The sequence below is a fragment of the Benincasa hispida genome, chromosome 11, assembly GCF_027475165.1.
Source record: "Benincasa hispida cultivar pf3 chromosome 11, pf3_genome.v1.1, whole genome shotgun sequence".
Classification (NCBI taxonomy): domain Eukaryota; kingdom Viridiplantae; phylum Streptophyta; class Magnoliopsida; order Cucurbitales; family Cucurbitaceae; genus Benincasa; species Benincasa hispida.
This window is the reverse complement of record NC_143488.1, coordinates 81,548,548-81,561,795: the sequence shown is the minus strand read 5'-3', so window position 1 is coordinate 81,561,795 and position 13,248 is coordinate 81,548,548. Positions and strand designations below refer to the sequence as shown.

At 36.2% G+C, this 13,248-nt stretch overlaps 1 protein-coding gene and 1 pseudogene across 3 annotated transcripts in view; one reads left to right on the top strand and one right to left on the bottom strand.

Moving 5' to 3' along the window:
* LOC120090366 (protein kinase family protein / protein phosphatase 2C (PP2C) family protein) overlaps positions 1-13,019 on the top strand; it is a 31,470-nt gene extending 18,451 nt beyond the window's left edge. Inside the window, exons 6-12 of one of the 3 annotated variants that reach the window (XR_016524657.1) lie at positions 5,833-5,884; positions 6,677-7,214; positions 8,870-8,939; positions 9,029-9,248; positions 9,346-9,450; positions 10,900-11,198; positions 11,287-11,343. Coding sequence is in view for 2 of the 3 variants with exons in the window: in XM_039047979.2 (XP_038903907.1) it covers positions 5,833-5,884; positions 6,677-7,214; positions 8,870-8,939; positions 9,029-9,248; positions 9,346-9,450; positions 12,294-12,389; positions 12,689-12,883 (1,276 nt within the window). In the remaining variant the exon portion in view is untranslated. Of the gene's footprint in view, positions 1-5,832; positions 5,885-6,676; positions 7,215-8,869; positions 8,940-9,028; positions 9,249-9,345; positions 9,451-10,899; positions 11,344-12,293; positions 12,390-12,688 lie in introns of those variants that run through there. The other 2 variants (XM_039047979.2, XM_090307353.1) reach the window with 2 other exon arrangements.
* On the bottom strand, positions 1,411-2,067 carry LOC150032947 (uncharacterized; annotated as a pseudogene).
* Positions 13,020-13,248: the final 229 nt, after the last annotated feature.

Sequence of the window (13,248 nt, the reverse complement as noted above, 5' to 3'; positions counted from 1 at the left end):
TTGTTAAAATAATCCTTAGCATTGTCAGTGTGAAGGATTTGTATTTTGGTGTTAAAGAGATTGAGAATCATGGCAAACAGATTCTGGAATATGGAACTAACTTCAGATTTTTCTTTCATTAAAAAAACCCAAGTAAGTCTAGTGTGATCATCGATAAATGAAACAAACCATTTAGCTCCTGTTACATTCTGAACTCTACTAAGTCCCCAAACATCACTATGCATCATAGAAAAAGGATAAGAGGGTTTATATGCGCTTACCGGATATGAGGATCGAGGCAACTTTGCCATTTCACAAGACTCACATTGAAACACCTGAGAACTTTTATTGAAAATGTCTGGAAACATTCGTTTCAAATATAGAAAATTGGGATGTCCTAAACGATTAATGCCATAACATTATTGTATTGTCATAATTGTCTTTAGAAGCAACCAAAGTAGATGTACTAACATAATTATCTTTAGAGACAACAAAATTAGATGTACTAGATGCACTGTCATAATAATCTTTAGAAATAAAATGAGATTTGCTAAGACCTAACTCCTTGACTTGTGGCTTAAGAGAATTTAGTATGTAGAGACCGGAGGTTTCCTTAGCATTGCCAATCATCTTCCCCGAATTCAAATCCTGAAATATGCAATTATGTGAGTAGAAAGTTGCACTGCAGTTTTTCATAGATGTTAATTTGCTTATGGAAAGAAGATTACATTTAAGATTTGGGACATACAACACATTCTCTAATACTAGATCTTTAGATACAAGCACATTACCAATTCCCATTACTTTAGAATAGGTACCATCGGCAATTTTTACAGTAATTTGACTGTTACAGCGTGTGTAGTTAGTTAAAAGTGAGATGTCACCTGTCATGTGATCTGATGCACCAGAGTCAATAATCCAAGTATTACAATTTTCTTTGGTTGCATTAAGGGCCCAGAGAAAGTTACCTGATTGTGCCACTGTTGCTGCTACACTGGTTTCTGATGTCTTTTGAGTAGGTTTCGGTTGGCCGAATAATTTTTGGAGAAGGTCCAACTGCTCCTTAGTAAACACATTATATTCAGGGTTGACGTTACCTTCTGATGATGTACTTGTTTGATATGCCTTTCCACGTCTGTCTCCTGCACCTTTGTTGGGCTTCCAATCTGGAGGTTTTCCATGTATATCCCAGCACATTTCTTTAGTGTGTCCTGGTTTTTTACAGTGTTCACACCATGGTTTTGGTTTTCGTTGCCGATTTTTAGTTCCTGTGTAGTTTTGGTTTCGATTGTAACGGTTATCATGAGTATTTGTACATACCTCATTACCAAGGTTTCGAGCAAGTAAGGCTGATGATTCAGATTCAGAGCTTGCAGTCACTCCTAACATTAGCTTCTTCCTACTTTCTTCTCTTCGTACTTCTGCAAATACTTATCTGATGTTAGGTAATGGTTTAATAGCTAAGATTCTACCACGTACCTCATCGAGTTCTTTATTAAGCCCAAGCAGGAATTTGAACACTCGTTTCTTTTCAACTATCTTTTTGAATGTAGCTTCATCTGCAGTGCACTCCCACTTATGGCTTGCAAAAACATCCAGTTGCTGCCAAAGGCGAGATAGTTGAGTGAAATAGTGAGTGACTTGCATATCCCCTTGCCGAAGCTCATGGATTTTTCCTTCAATTTCAAATGACTTTGTAGTATTTTCTTGGTCAGAATAAGTTTCATGAGCTCCTTCCCAAATTTCGCTTGCAGTTGAGAAGAGTAAAAATCCTCACCAATCTCTGTTGTCATGGAGTTGATTAGCCATGACATAACCATATTATTTTCTGCTTTCCATGTCTTGTATCTTTGATCAGTTTGGTCTGGGATAGGAAATTTGCTTGACAGGTAGTCTTCCTTTCCTTTTCCACATATGAACATCATGACTGATTGTGACCAAGGTAGATAATTCCTTCCATTTAATTTGTGATTAGTGATTGGAAGAATGGTCCCTTCAGTATTGTTAGAATTTATGGATGCCATAGAGAAATAGACGATTGGCAAAACACGAAATTAAGGAAATTAAGGATGAAATAGGGGAAAATCAAACTGAAAACTTATAAAAAAACCTCTCCAGACCCGATTTTTGTCAAATTTTGTTCCCGACCTGGTTTATCGACCCGACTAGGAAAAAAAACACGAAGATATGCTGCTCCAGACCCGGTCGCTTGCTGCTCCAGACCCGACCTAATCAGGCTGACAAACTCACAAACGGATCCGACTTGGTTGGGTTTAAAGTCTGCTTGTTTCCTTAACACGATCCGACCCGGTTCAGCAGCCACTCTGCATCCACGATCAGCAACCACCCACGAACGGAGACTTCGCTTACGAGACTCGGTACCCCACGGTCGACGACTTTTGGTACCCCACGGTCGACGACTTTCGGTACCCCATGGTCGGCGACTTTGAGTCACAGTAGATCGACTTCAAATAGTAAAGTTCAGAGAATCGGCTGAGGAACGAGTGTCGATCGAAGAATCGGTGGGAGTACATACAACGGCCGGGAATGTTTCGAATAGTATCAGCCGTTCGTGAGAGTTGGAGTATGAGTTTGCTTCGGACGTGAAGCTCTAAAGAGTCTGATGTACTGCTTCAAAGAGAACGGTATGTTTGAGATTTCAACGTTTTCTGTTGTTTTCTTTCTAGGGTTTCGGACGTGAAACCAATAGAAACCATGTTGAAATACATAATTCTTTCTTTATATTTCTTGTGATTATTTTACAAGAGGGAGCACCCTTTTTATATACAACTATGATAGTTAAGTATAGAAAAATCTATAACAGTCAAAAATTGTATATAAGGTAAGAATAAAAATAAAACCTAATTGTAGGGAATAAAATCAAATGTACAAGGTAGGAGGAGATTTTCCATAATCAATAGGCCCGATGGAACAGTTGATAGATACAAAGGCAGATTAGTTGCCAAGGGTTTTACTCAGACTTTCGGGGTTGATTATTCCAAGACTTTTTCGCCGGTCGCAAAACTAAATACAGTTCGGGTCCTGCTTTTTGTTGCAGTTAATAAGGATTGACCTCTTCACCAGCTTGATGTGTAGAATGCCTTTCTCAACGGAGAGTTGGAGGAAGAAGTCTACATGAGTCCTCCCCTAGGATTCGAGAAACAGTTTAATCACCGAGTTTGCAAATTAAGGAAGTTCTTATATGGGTTAAAACAGTCCCCAAGGGCATGGTTTGGCAAGTTTACTACGTTTGTAAAGTTGCAAGGATATAAACAGGGTCACTCTGATCATACTCTTTTCACTAAAAGGTCAGTATCCGGGAAGATTGCAGTTTTGATTGTTTATGTTGATGACATTGTTATTTCAGGCGATGATACCTTAGAGATTGACCGATTGAAGGCAAAGATGGCTGAGGAATTCGAAATCAAGGACCTTGGAAAACTAAGATACTTCTTTGGAATGGAAGTAGCTCGATCGAAAGAAAGAATTTCAGTTTCCCAACAGAAATATACTCTGGACTTGCTTAAGGAAATGGGTATGACAGATTGCAAACCAGTTGACACTCCTATAGAAGCAAATGCAAAGTTAAGTGGTATGAGCGAAGGTGTTCCAGTTAGCAAAGAAAGATATCAGCGACTTGTTGGGAAATTAATAACTCTCTCTCATACTAGGCCCGACATCTCACATGTAGTAAGTATGGTAAGTCAGTTTATGCAGTCTCCATACGAAGAACATATGAGGGCAGTGGAGTGCATTTTGAGATATCTGAAAACTTCTTCAGGGAAAGGCTTGATGTTCAGAAAAATTGAAAAGCGATGCATCGAAGCTTACACCGATGCAGATTGGGCAGGATCTGTAGTAGACAGAAAATCGACATCAGGGTATTGTACCTTTATGTGGGGTAACCTTGTTACATGGAGAAGCAAAAAACAAGGTGTTGTTGCCAGAAGTAGTGCCGAGGCTGAGTACAGGGCCATGAGTCTGGGAATCTGCGAAGAAATTTGGCTTGAAAAAGTTTTAAGAGACCTTGATCAAGATCATACCGGTCCAATGAAACTCTATTGTGATAACAAAGTTGCAATAAGTATAGCAAATAACCCAGTTCAACATGATAGAACAAAGCATGTGGAGATTGATCGGCATTTCATCAAGGAAAGACTTGATAGTGGCAACATTTGTGTTCCTTATATTCCTTCCAACCAACAGATTGCAGATGTCCTAACATAGGTTGTTTGACGCATGTGTGAGCAAGTTGGGTCTTATTGACATCTACGCCCCAACTTGAGGTGGAGTGTTGAAATTAGGGTTTTTTACTCTAGGGGTATTTCTATCTTTATACTTGTACCCTAGGGTTTCCCTTTTCTCTATTTATTCTGGCAGTCTCTATTTACTCTGTGTATCAATCTTCTAATAAGAATCCTTTTATCTCGTGGTTTTTTCTCCCAGATTAGGGTTTTCCACGTAAAATCTTGGTGTGCTATTTTTTTTCTCTACTTTGTTTTTCATCAAAACTCAAGAACAATCAAATATGGAAATATGTTGGAATATTCTATGATATCATAGAAAAGTAGCAAGATAACTACTAGTCTTTCGAGAGGGCTAGACTCTCCCAAATTCCCAAGTTAGGAAATACCACAAAATTCTTCATACCCTCAACCATACTCTCTTATACTATTTATAACCAAAAAACCTAACAAACTTAACGTCTAATTACTAGAATGTCCCTTACCACTCATCATACTAATTATTCCAATATTCCTAACTAGGGGCCTTACACTCACCTCAATCAACCACTCAACCCATTTGGCTCCAATACATGCAGCATGTCGATACATATACTTGAAGCCAATGGATTCAATTTTTCTAAATCCATCTTCTAAAGTTTAGAGACTTAAATAAACATTTTGAAAGTTTATCAACCAAAATTAAATAAATTCTAAAGTAAAGTTTGGAAAGCGTAAGGACCAAAATGGAATAATTTTGAAACTTTTTTATGGGGAGTACACCAATTGAAAAAAGGCATTTTAAATGGGTCATCCATATACAATCAAATCCAACATGCATAAATTCAACTTCCAGCAATGTACTTGTAAACCTTCGTTTTGTTTTTAAAACTTGAGGATGGAATTTTCTTTTCTTTTCTTTTTTTTTTTTTTTTGAGGTATAGAATTGATATAGTAGGATTATGTTAATTTTGGGTTTTTACTTGGTTAATCCCTTCTTAGTATCCTTTTCTATTAACTCTTTATAAATAGAGAATCTCCCCTTTATGTAGTGGACACTCCCTGATTGATAATATAGGCTTTGATTTGATTCTTGGTGAATTCTCACCTTTAGTCCCTTAGCCTACCCGAATTTTGGTTTTGTTTTTCCTTTTTGGTGTCTTTGGTTCTTGTACTTTTGGTTCCTCTTTTTGGTTGCTGCTGGTTCTATTTGGCATTTTTTCCCTCCTTTTCCCTTGAACTTTTTCTTCCTTTTTCATATATCAACGAAAAGTTTGTCCATATTAAAAATATATATATATATCTTTGAGACATTTCTTCTGGATACTTGGGTTAAACATCACTAATCTGACTTAAAAAAAAATGCAGACCAGGGAATAGTCGTGCACAAGACCTTAAATGCAGGGGTAATTTTGTCTATTTACTCTTTAAAATTCAAAGGGATGAGTTGGTACTTTAGACATCCAATTGTGTGCATGCAGCATGATTAGGACGGGATCAATGAGTTTTATCGTGATTAGTGTGTTTGATAGTTCTCATAAAGTTGTTGACCACTGCAATCACATTTTTCTTCTGTAGCTTCTTTCTATCTTTCCCCCTGAATCTTGAATCTGTGACTTTTCTGCTGCAGTGAGCTTTTGACTGGTGTTGTTCCATATACCGATCTTCGTACTGAAGCACAGGTCAGATATGTTGAATTAATTAATCTTTTACCAATGAACATTAGATATTGATTAAGTAACACTCAATTGGATATTCAAGCATTTCTTACAGATGTGTTCAGCTATTGATTGAACAACATATATCTTTTGAAACGTATTTGTGTATATACTGTAGTCCACTCCCAAGTTACCATCTACTTGCTTTTTGTCTTTTTTTTTTTCCTCTTAATATTCTTTTTATTATTATTTCTGTGGTATACCAATAGATCATGTATATCATCTCCCTCAAGTTAAATGTACTCCATACCTAGGGCTTTCTTGAACAACGTTTGTTTCCTTGCAATTAGAAAGTTAAAAGGATGAAAAACCTAATTGAGGAAATTTTCTCATTTTTCCTCCAAGTAGTATGTCATGTAAGGTTACCATCAACCGCATTTAACATATATTGATTAATGGAAATGGCATAATTGAAAAATCTTAAAATTTAAGCAGCTAAATTAGAACATTCTAAACTGTTTAGAAGCTAAATTGAAAAACCACTCAAGCAATAGGGTGCTAAAATATAAATCTAGCCTCCATTTTGTTAATGAAATTATTTCGTAGCGGGAAAAAAGGGGGGAAGAAAAAGACTTGGATTGAAAAGCACTACCTGACTGGAAAATCCTATGCCCTATGAGGTGGATATTGGCATATCACAACTCTGTTATCACATTTCATTTCATATCTATACTTAGCAGTGATGCATGAAAATATATCCTTTCTTTTTCAAAGCACTTGATGGCTAGATGAATGGTGTGAATTTTCATTGGGCAGGCCCACACTGTACTGGAAATGAATTATACAGAGCAGCTACTTACGGCAGCTATTGTTTCAGATGGCTTGCGGCCAGCTCTTCCTAGTGATGAGTCTGGCACACCATCTAGGTTGTTATCACTTATACGGAGGTGCTGGGATGCAAATCCTATAAACAGACCATCTTTTTCTGATATAGTTATGGACTTGGAGTCAATTTGGGAGAATAGAAAGGGTCTAGAATCTGACACCCCTATACAATCTGACTTGTGCGGTAGGCTTAGTGATGCTAATGAACATGATTATGTGTATCGAGAAGATATTAACTGGTCACATCAGGGAGAACATTGTTCTCAAAAGTCATCTGATGCAGATAGGTGTGCTTTGAATGAGTGGCTTGATTTCTCAGCTGACCAATTGGCATACCGCCCAACACTTTCTTGGGGATCCTTCTCCACCTGTGGGAGGAGGGAGACGATGGAGGACACTCATTTTCTTTTGCCTCACTTCTGCAGTGAAAAGGACATCCATGTCTTTGGGATCTTTGATGGTCATAGAGGTTTGTAATTGCAAATTCCTTTAACTATTATCAAAGCACCTCAGACTGAATTGGAGAAGAATGCAACTGTCATTAGTTCACATTACTCTGTTGCTTTAGTGATAAACCACATATATTTGTGTGAACAATACTTTTGTTGATTTTTTTTTTTAAAGAATTTTTGTCATTAAAAAGTAGAATGGAAAATCTCCCCCACAAATCAACTCAATTTGTTTTTTTTCAAAATAGGGAAAATTTCTATGTTGAATCCCTGCATTAATAGTGAAACTATTGTTTAGTGCACCAGTGAATTAGTATTGAAATGGAAAATAAGAACATCTAACAAGGTATCGATACAAGTGATGAAATTCAACTTATAAAGATGCCAAAGCTCTTCTACTTCTTGGTGTATCCTTCTGCAGGAATTTTTGTCGGTAAGACATAAAATGCTCATCCCAACCAATCTAAGAAGGGGGTCCAGTCAAACAAGATAAGGCCTAACAGATACTTTTGAACCCCTTTGGTCGAATCTTTGGTGGAATGGGTTTAATAAAGGCTAAGGAAAACTGATAACTGAATTTGTCAACTTTGTGCTGTCATATGTTTACAGAGATGGAAGCCAGAAGGTTCTTTGGTTTAATGCAATCCAATCTCTTTCTTGGAAAGTGTGGCTAGTAGAAATTCAAAGAATGTTTCATGTTGAGAGACTCGGATCATTGTATGGTCTTAGATTGCTCTTCTTGGTGTGTGAATTATCTGTGCCTTTTTTGTGAATAATCTCCCTTCTACTACACTCAATTGAGAGAGCATTTTCATGACTTTTGACTTCTTTGCTAGATCTTTTTATGGAATCTTCTCTCTTTTGTATACTTCGTCTTCAAATGAAATTGGTTTCTATAAAAATAAGTGATATTATTCATACACGCCATGTATCAGTTGAAAGAGGTATAATTGATGCAATGGGGCTTGACATGATAAGTTGATAGGCCTGCAATGCATTTTACTTGTGCTGGAGAAGGAGATCAAGGTTGGAAGGAGATAATGATCAAGAAAACAGTTATAAGTATGTGCAGAGAGAAGTGGATGGAAATTAAACATTTCAGCAACCCATTAATGAGAGTGGTTGGGATAAAAGTTACATAACAGGAGTGGAAGAAATTAGGAAAAAAGTTGGTTATTGCATGAATAGCAGGGGTACCTAGAAAACTCCCAAAACTGAAAGCAGTTCTCTCTAGGGGTGGAAGCTGTTTAGATCATAGATCCATGATTGATGGGCCTGATTCAATTTACCTAATATCCTAGGAAGTGGAAATTGGGGTGGGACACTGTTTAAGAAAAGGCAATTAGCACCTTCAGAAGTGACAGTGAGGCAGGTATCGAGGTTTTTACTGTATTTTATTTTAGTTTTAGAAGATAAAAAAGTATATGTTCCAGATGCTTAATATCTCTAAACGATTACATATCTAGAGTATCTATCATATTAAAACCATAGCTAATATTTGGGGAAGTATACTGTTGTGATTTAAAGAGAACTTTTACAAGGAATTGTATTTGTCATTTGATATACTAGACATCTTTCTGGCTTTGCCATTCAGTTACCTTCTTACCAATTACTAATCACTTCAACGTATTGTTGGTATGTGAAATGCCTAATGCTTTAGCTTTAAAGCATGCAGGTGCAGCAGCTGCTGAGTTTTCAGATCAAGCAATTCCTGGATTCTTGCGAACATCATTTTCCACAAGAAGGTTTTCATTCTTTCTTTTTAATATTTTCCATCTTTTTCACCTTTCGGCATTTTTATTTTTATATACTCAGATGGATCTACTGTGTGCAGTCCTGTAGATGCATTAATGGAAGCATTTGTAAAAACAGACATTGAGTTTAGAAAACAACTCGAGTTTTTTCGCAAATCCAAGAAAGTCAAACAGAAAGACTGGCATCCTGGTTGCACTGCTGTTGTTGCTCTAATTGTTAGAGAAAGGCTTTTTGTTGCCAATGCTGGTGATTGCAGGACAATATTGTGTCGGGCTGGGGATCCCGTTGTTCTAAGTAAGGTGAGTTTTTTTTGTGTTTTTTTTGTTCTTTCTTTTTATAATCTTTTCATTATATTCTGTTCCTAACGTATCTGATGTAATCAACATTTTCTATCAGGATCATGTCGCTAGTTGTCTCGAGGAGAGAGAGCGTGTCATCAGTGCTGGAGGCCAGGTCAATTGGCAAGTTGATACATGGAGGGTTGGTCCGGCTGCTCTTCAGGTCTGTTATTATTTTTTTTTCTTTTGATCTCTATGAAAAACGGAGATCCCGTTTAATAATTTTGTTTTTAGTTTTATATTTTTTAAATTTACGTTTGTTTTTTCCCCCATTTTTCTATTATGGTTTTCAATTTTCATCTTTCTTAATTAAACATTTAAATTTTAGGTCAAATTGTAAAAACAAAAACAAGTTTTTGAAACTATTTTTTTTTTGTTTTTCAAATCTAACTTTGAGTAGAAAGTGGATAACAAAGTATAGAAACTTATGAGTGGAAGTAGTGTTTATAAGTATAATTTTTAAAAGCTAAATGATTATGAAACAGGGCTGAAATATTCTGCAACAAATAAAAATGGGTGTTGTCTACCAAGTTGATGGATAAATTATGGGACCATGTTTTTCTCCTCTTACACCAAGATAATTTCTGTAGGATCTAAAGGCAACACTAGGTGGGGGGGGTTGTTGAATAGGGTTGACTACCAATTTTTAAAAAATAATTTTATCTTCAAACAATGCTCAATAAAGTTAAGCCACTAATTTGATTAAAGAAAATTTATGCAAGACAAAACTTAAATCATGCAAGCTATGATAACTTCAAATTTAAAGACAATTTAATCAAGGATAAATTTAAATAACACACTAAAAATTAAATCATGCAATTAGGAAAGATTAAAAAAATAACTAAGACAAGGAGTAAAAAATTTGAAAACAAGAAATAAAAGAGAGAGAGGAAGAGAAAACACCGTGAATTATAGTGGTTCGGTAAATTGTCTACTCCACTCTCCAAGACTCCTTCTTGGGTATTTCACTAAGGGATCCTCTTGCAGGTGAGGACCAAATCGACACACGACTCTCTTTTTCCTAGGCTAAAGAGAAACCCAAGATCCTTTTTACTGGTTCAGGATTAAACCAATTTCTTTTTCTCATAACCCAAGGTGTACCCACACCTTAATACAATTCCCAAAAATTAAAAGAAAACCTCAGAATATTACCTCTTGAAGGCTAAATACACAATTTGAGCACTCAAACAAAAAACTCACAAAAATAACTCTAGGCCAATTTAGGAGCAAGGAGGACAAAAATTTGAGAGTAGAGAGAATTGAGAGCTTAAGGACTTGATAGCTTTTGGTGTGTGTTTCTGAAGAGTAAAATCAAGTCGAATTTATAGGCGAAGGGGATAAATTTTGGCCATTGGATATGATTGCAAATGAAGAGTGGAGATTGAATAAAAATAGAAAAGGGAAGGATTTGTAATTAAGAGAGGAATTGAAAAATTGGAATTATTGAGATTTGGAGAATAAAAAAGGATTTGAAGGATGACAATTTAGGAAGGAAATCAAATTTGTAAAGGCTGAAAAATCTTAAACTGCGCCACGTGTCGCCATACTATTGATCCACGCGTCAATTAACGATTTCTCCTCCTTTTCCTTTTCTTTTTTTTTTAAATATCAGCTGCCACTTGTCATTATCTTATTCGTCCACGGTCGCTACGTCACTGCCACATCATGGGCCATGCCATCGCCACGCCAGCAAAAAAGTGACTGGTTGGAGTGCCACGTCATCAAAATTGACCGTTTGTGTGCCACATCAGCCACCACGTCGGATGCCACGTGTCACTGCCATGTTGGATTTCCTCTCCAATCTTCTTTTGCTTATAATTTTCTCGTTTGAACTCCGATTTGAGCGATTCAAATTGTGTTGGAATCGTCTTTCCGAGCTCTACAAGATAGTGACTTTGAAACACTGAAAATGTTAGTACAAAAAATCTGAGTTTGTTATCATCAAAATAATTGGTTTGATTGAAGCCCTAAAGCTAACAATTTCTGCATTCCACTACAGATGAAAAGTTTATTGAATGCAAAAGGAACCAAAGCTGGTTCTGCTTTCCAATGTAAATGGCTATTTTTGTGGCTTGGTAAACACTATTCTTTGGTGAGTTTTATAGAAATATATAATGTAGATTTAACTTGGTGTATAAGCATGAGATCCTAAATTTCAATAAAGAATATATATAAAAGTTAAATACACCTAACCAAAATAATTTTTGTGAAACCCTAAAGCTAACAATTTCTGCATTCCACTACAGATGAAAAGTTTATTGAATGCAAAAGGAACCAAAGCTGGTTCTGCCTTTCCAATGTAAATGGCTATTTTTGTGGCTTGGTAAACACCATTCTTTGGTGAGTTTTATAGAAATATATAATGTAGATTTAACTTGGTGTATAAGCATGAGATCCTAAATTTCAATAAAGAATATATATAAAAGTTAAATACACCTAACCAATCAGTTTTTTTCCTAGGGCCGAGTACAGCTTAACTAGATTATCCAAGGACGTTTATTTTAAAATTTCATCGTTCACCATCTGCTAATTATTTCAATGTTGAAAATCATTGTCATGAAATGCTACTCCATGCTTAGTGGGATTATGCAATGCGTGACTTTATTGGTTCATATAGAGATTTCAACTTCCGACCTGAGGGGAAGAAGTACAGCTGAATTACCACCGAGCTTTGATCACTTTAGCAGTGATGGTTGTACCTTCTCTTTCGAGTTCTCCGATTGTCTTATATACCGACAGCTTTCTAATCTCCAAAGTAGACTTTCCTGGCTCGCAGTGCTGATATTAAAATTTTCCCAACAAACTCATTATCTTATGACCCCATTGACCCCTTCTACAATCTTAACAAATAGTTATAAACACATTCTCTTTTCAGATGGCAAAATAATATATCTTAGGATAAAGATTGTTTGCAGCAGTTGGAAGTAAAAGCTGATCAACGCAGTAATTTTAGTTCTTTTTTCACATTAAATGATGTTTTTCATTGACTCTTCTGAGCTTGAACAGGTAACTCGATCAATTGGCGATGATGATCTGAAGCCAGCTGTGACTGCAGAACCTGAGATTACGGAAACTGTTCTGACATCACAGGATGATTACCTGGTAAAATCAGTTTACAAACTCTGTTTCATTTCAAAGTCACAGAAAGGATTTGAGATGGCAGATGGGTAGTATGTTATAGATAATTTGATATTGTGATGCAATAGTTAGTTACTTAGGACCTTCATATGGAAAAGTAATTTTGTGATATCAATTCCAACCTATGAGATGAGCAATGAAAAAGAAAACAGATTCTCAGTAGGTACAATCAAAATAGACTCTATCGATCAAACAATATGACTGTTCATAGTCTATATTCCTTTCATTTCTTTTGATCATGAAACCATGATGTTGTATATCAGGTTATGGCTAGTGATGGATTGTGGGATGTCCTTAGCAACTCTGAGGTAGTTGGTATAATCAGGGACACTGTCAAAGATCCGGGAATGTGCTCAAAGCGACTCGCAACAGAAGCGGCAGCTCGGGGCAGCAACGACAACATCACAGTAATCGTTGTATTTTTACATCCAGTATCCACAGTAGAGAGAATATATTAAGTGGTGTAATTAGGATGCCTCTTCTACATACCATAGAGAAAAAGGTACATCTGCTTCTAACACATTCTTTCCAAAAAATGTAATAATTTTTCTGAAGAAACAATTCATAATATACAAAGATGTTGTGAGTTGAATATATACTGTGTGATGGAAACATTTGATTCGTAAGGAAAGACTTTGTGATGGAGGGCAACGAAGGCGATGGAGTATTTATTCACTATTGTTTGTTCTTTGGATTTAAAAATGTTGTATTATTTGAAATAAAGTTTTTCTGATTCTATTATATGTATTTATGAGTGCCAGGTTAATTTGTGGTGAAAAAAAATCAAATTTGACCGACTTAGACCAATCTTATCTATTCCCAC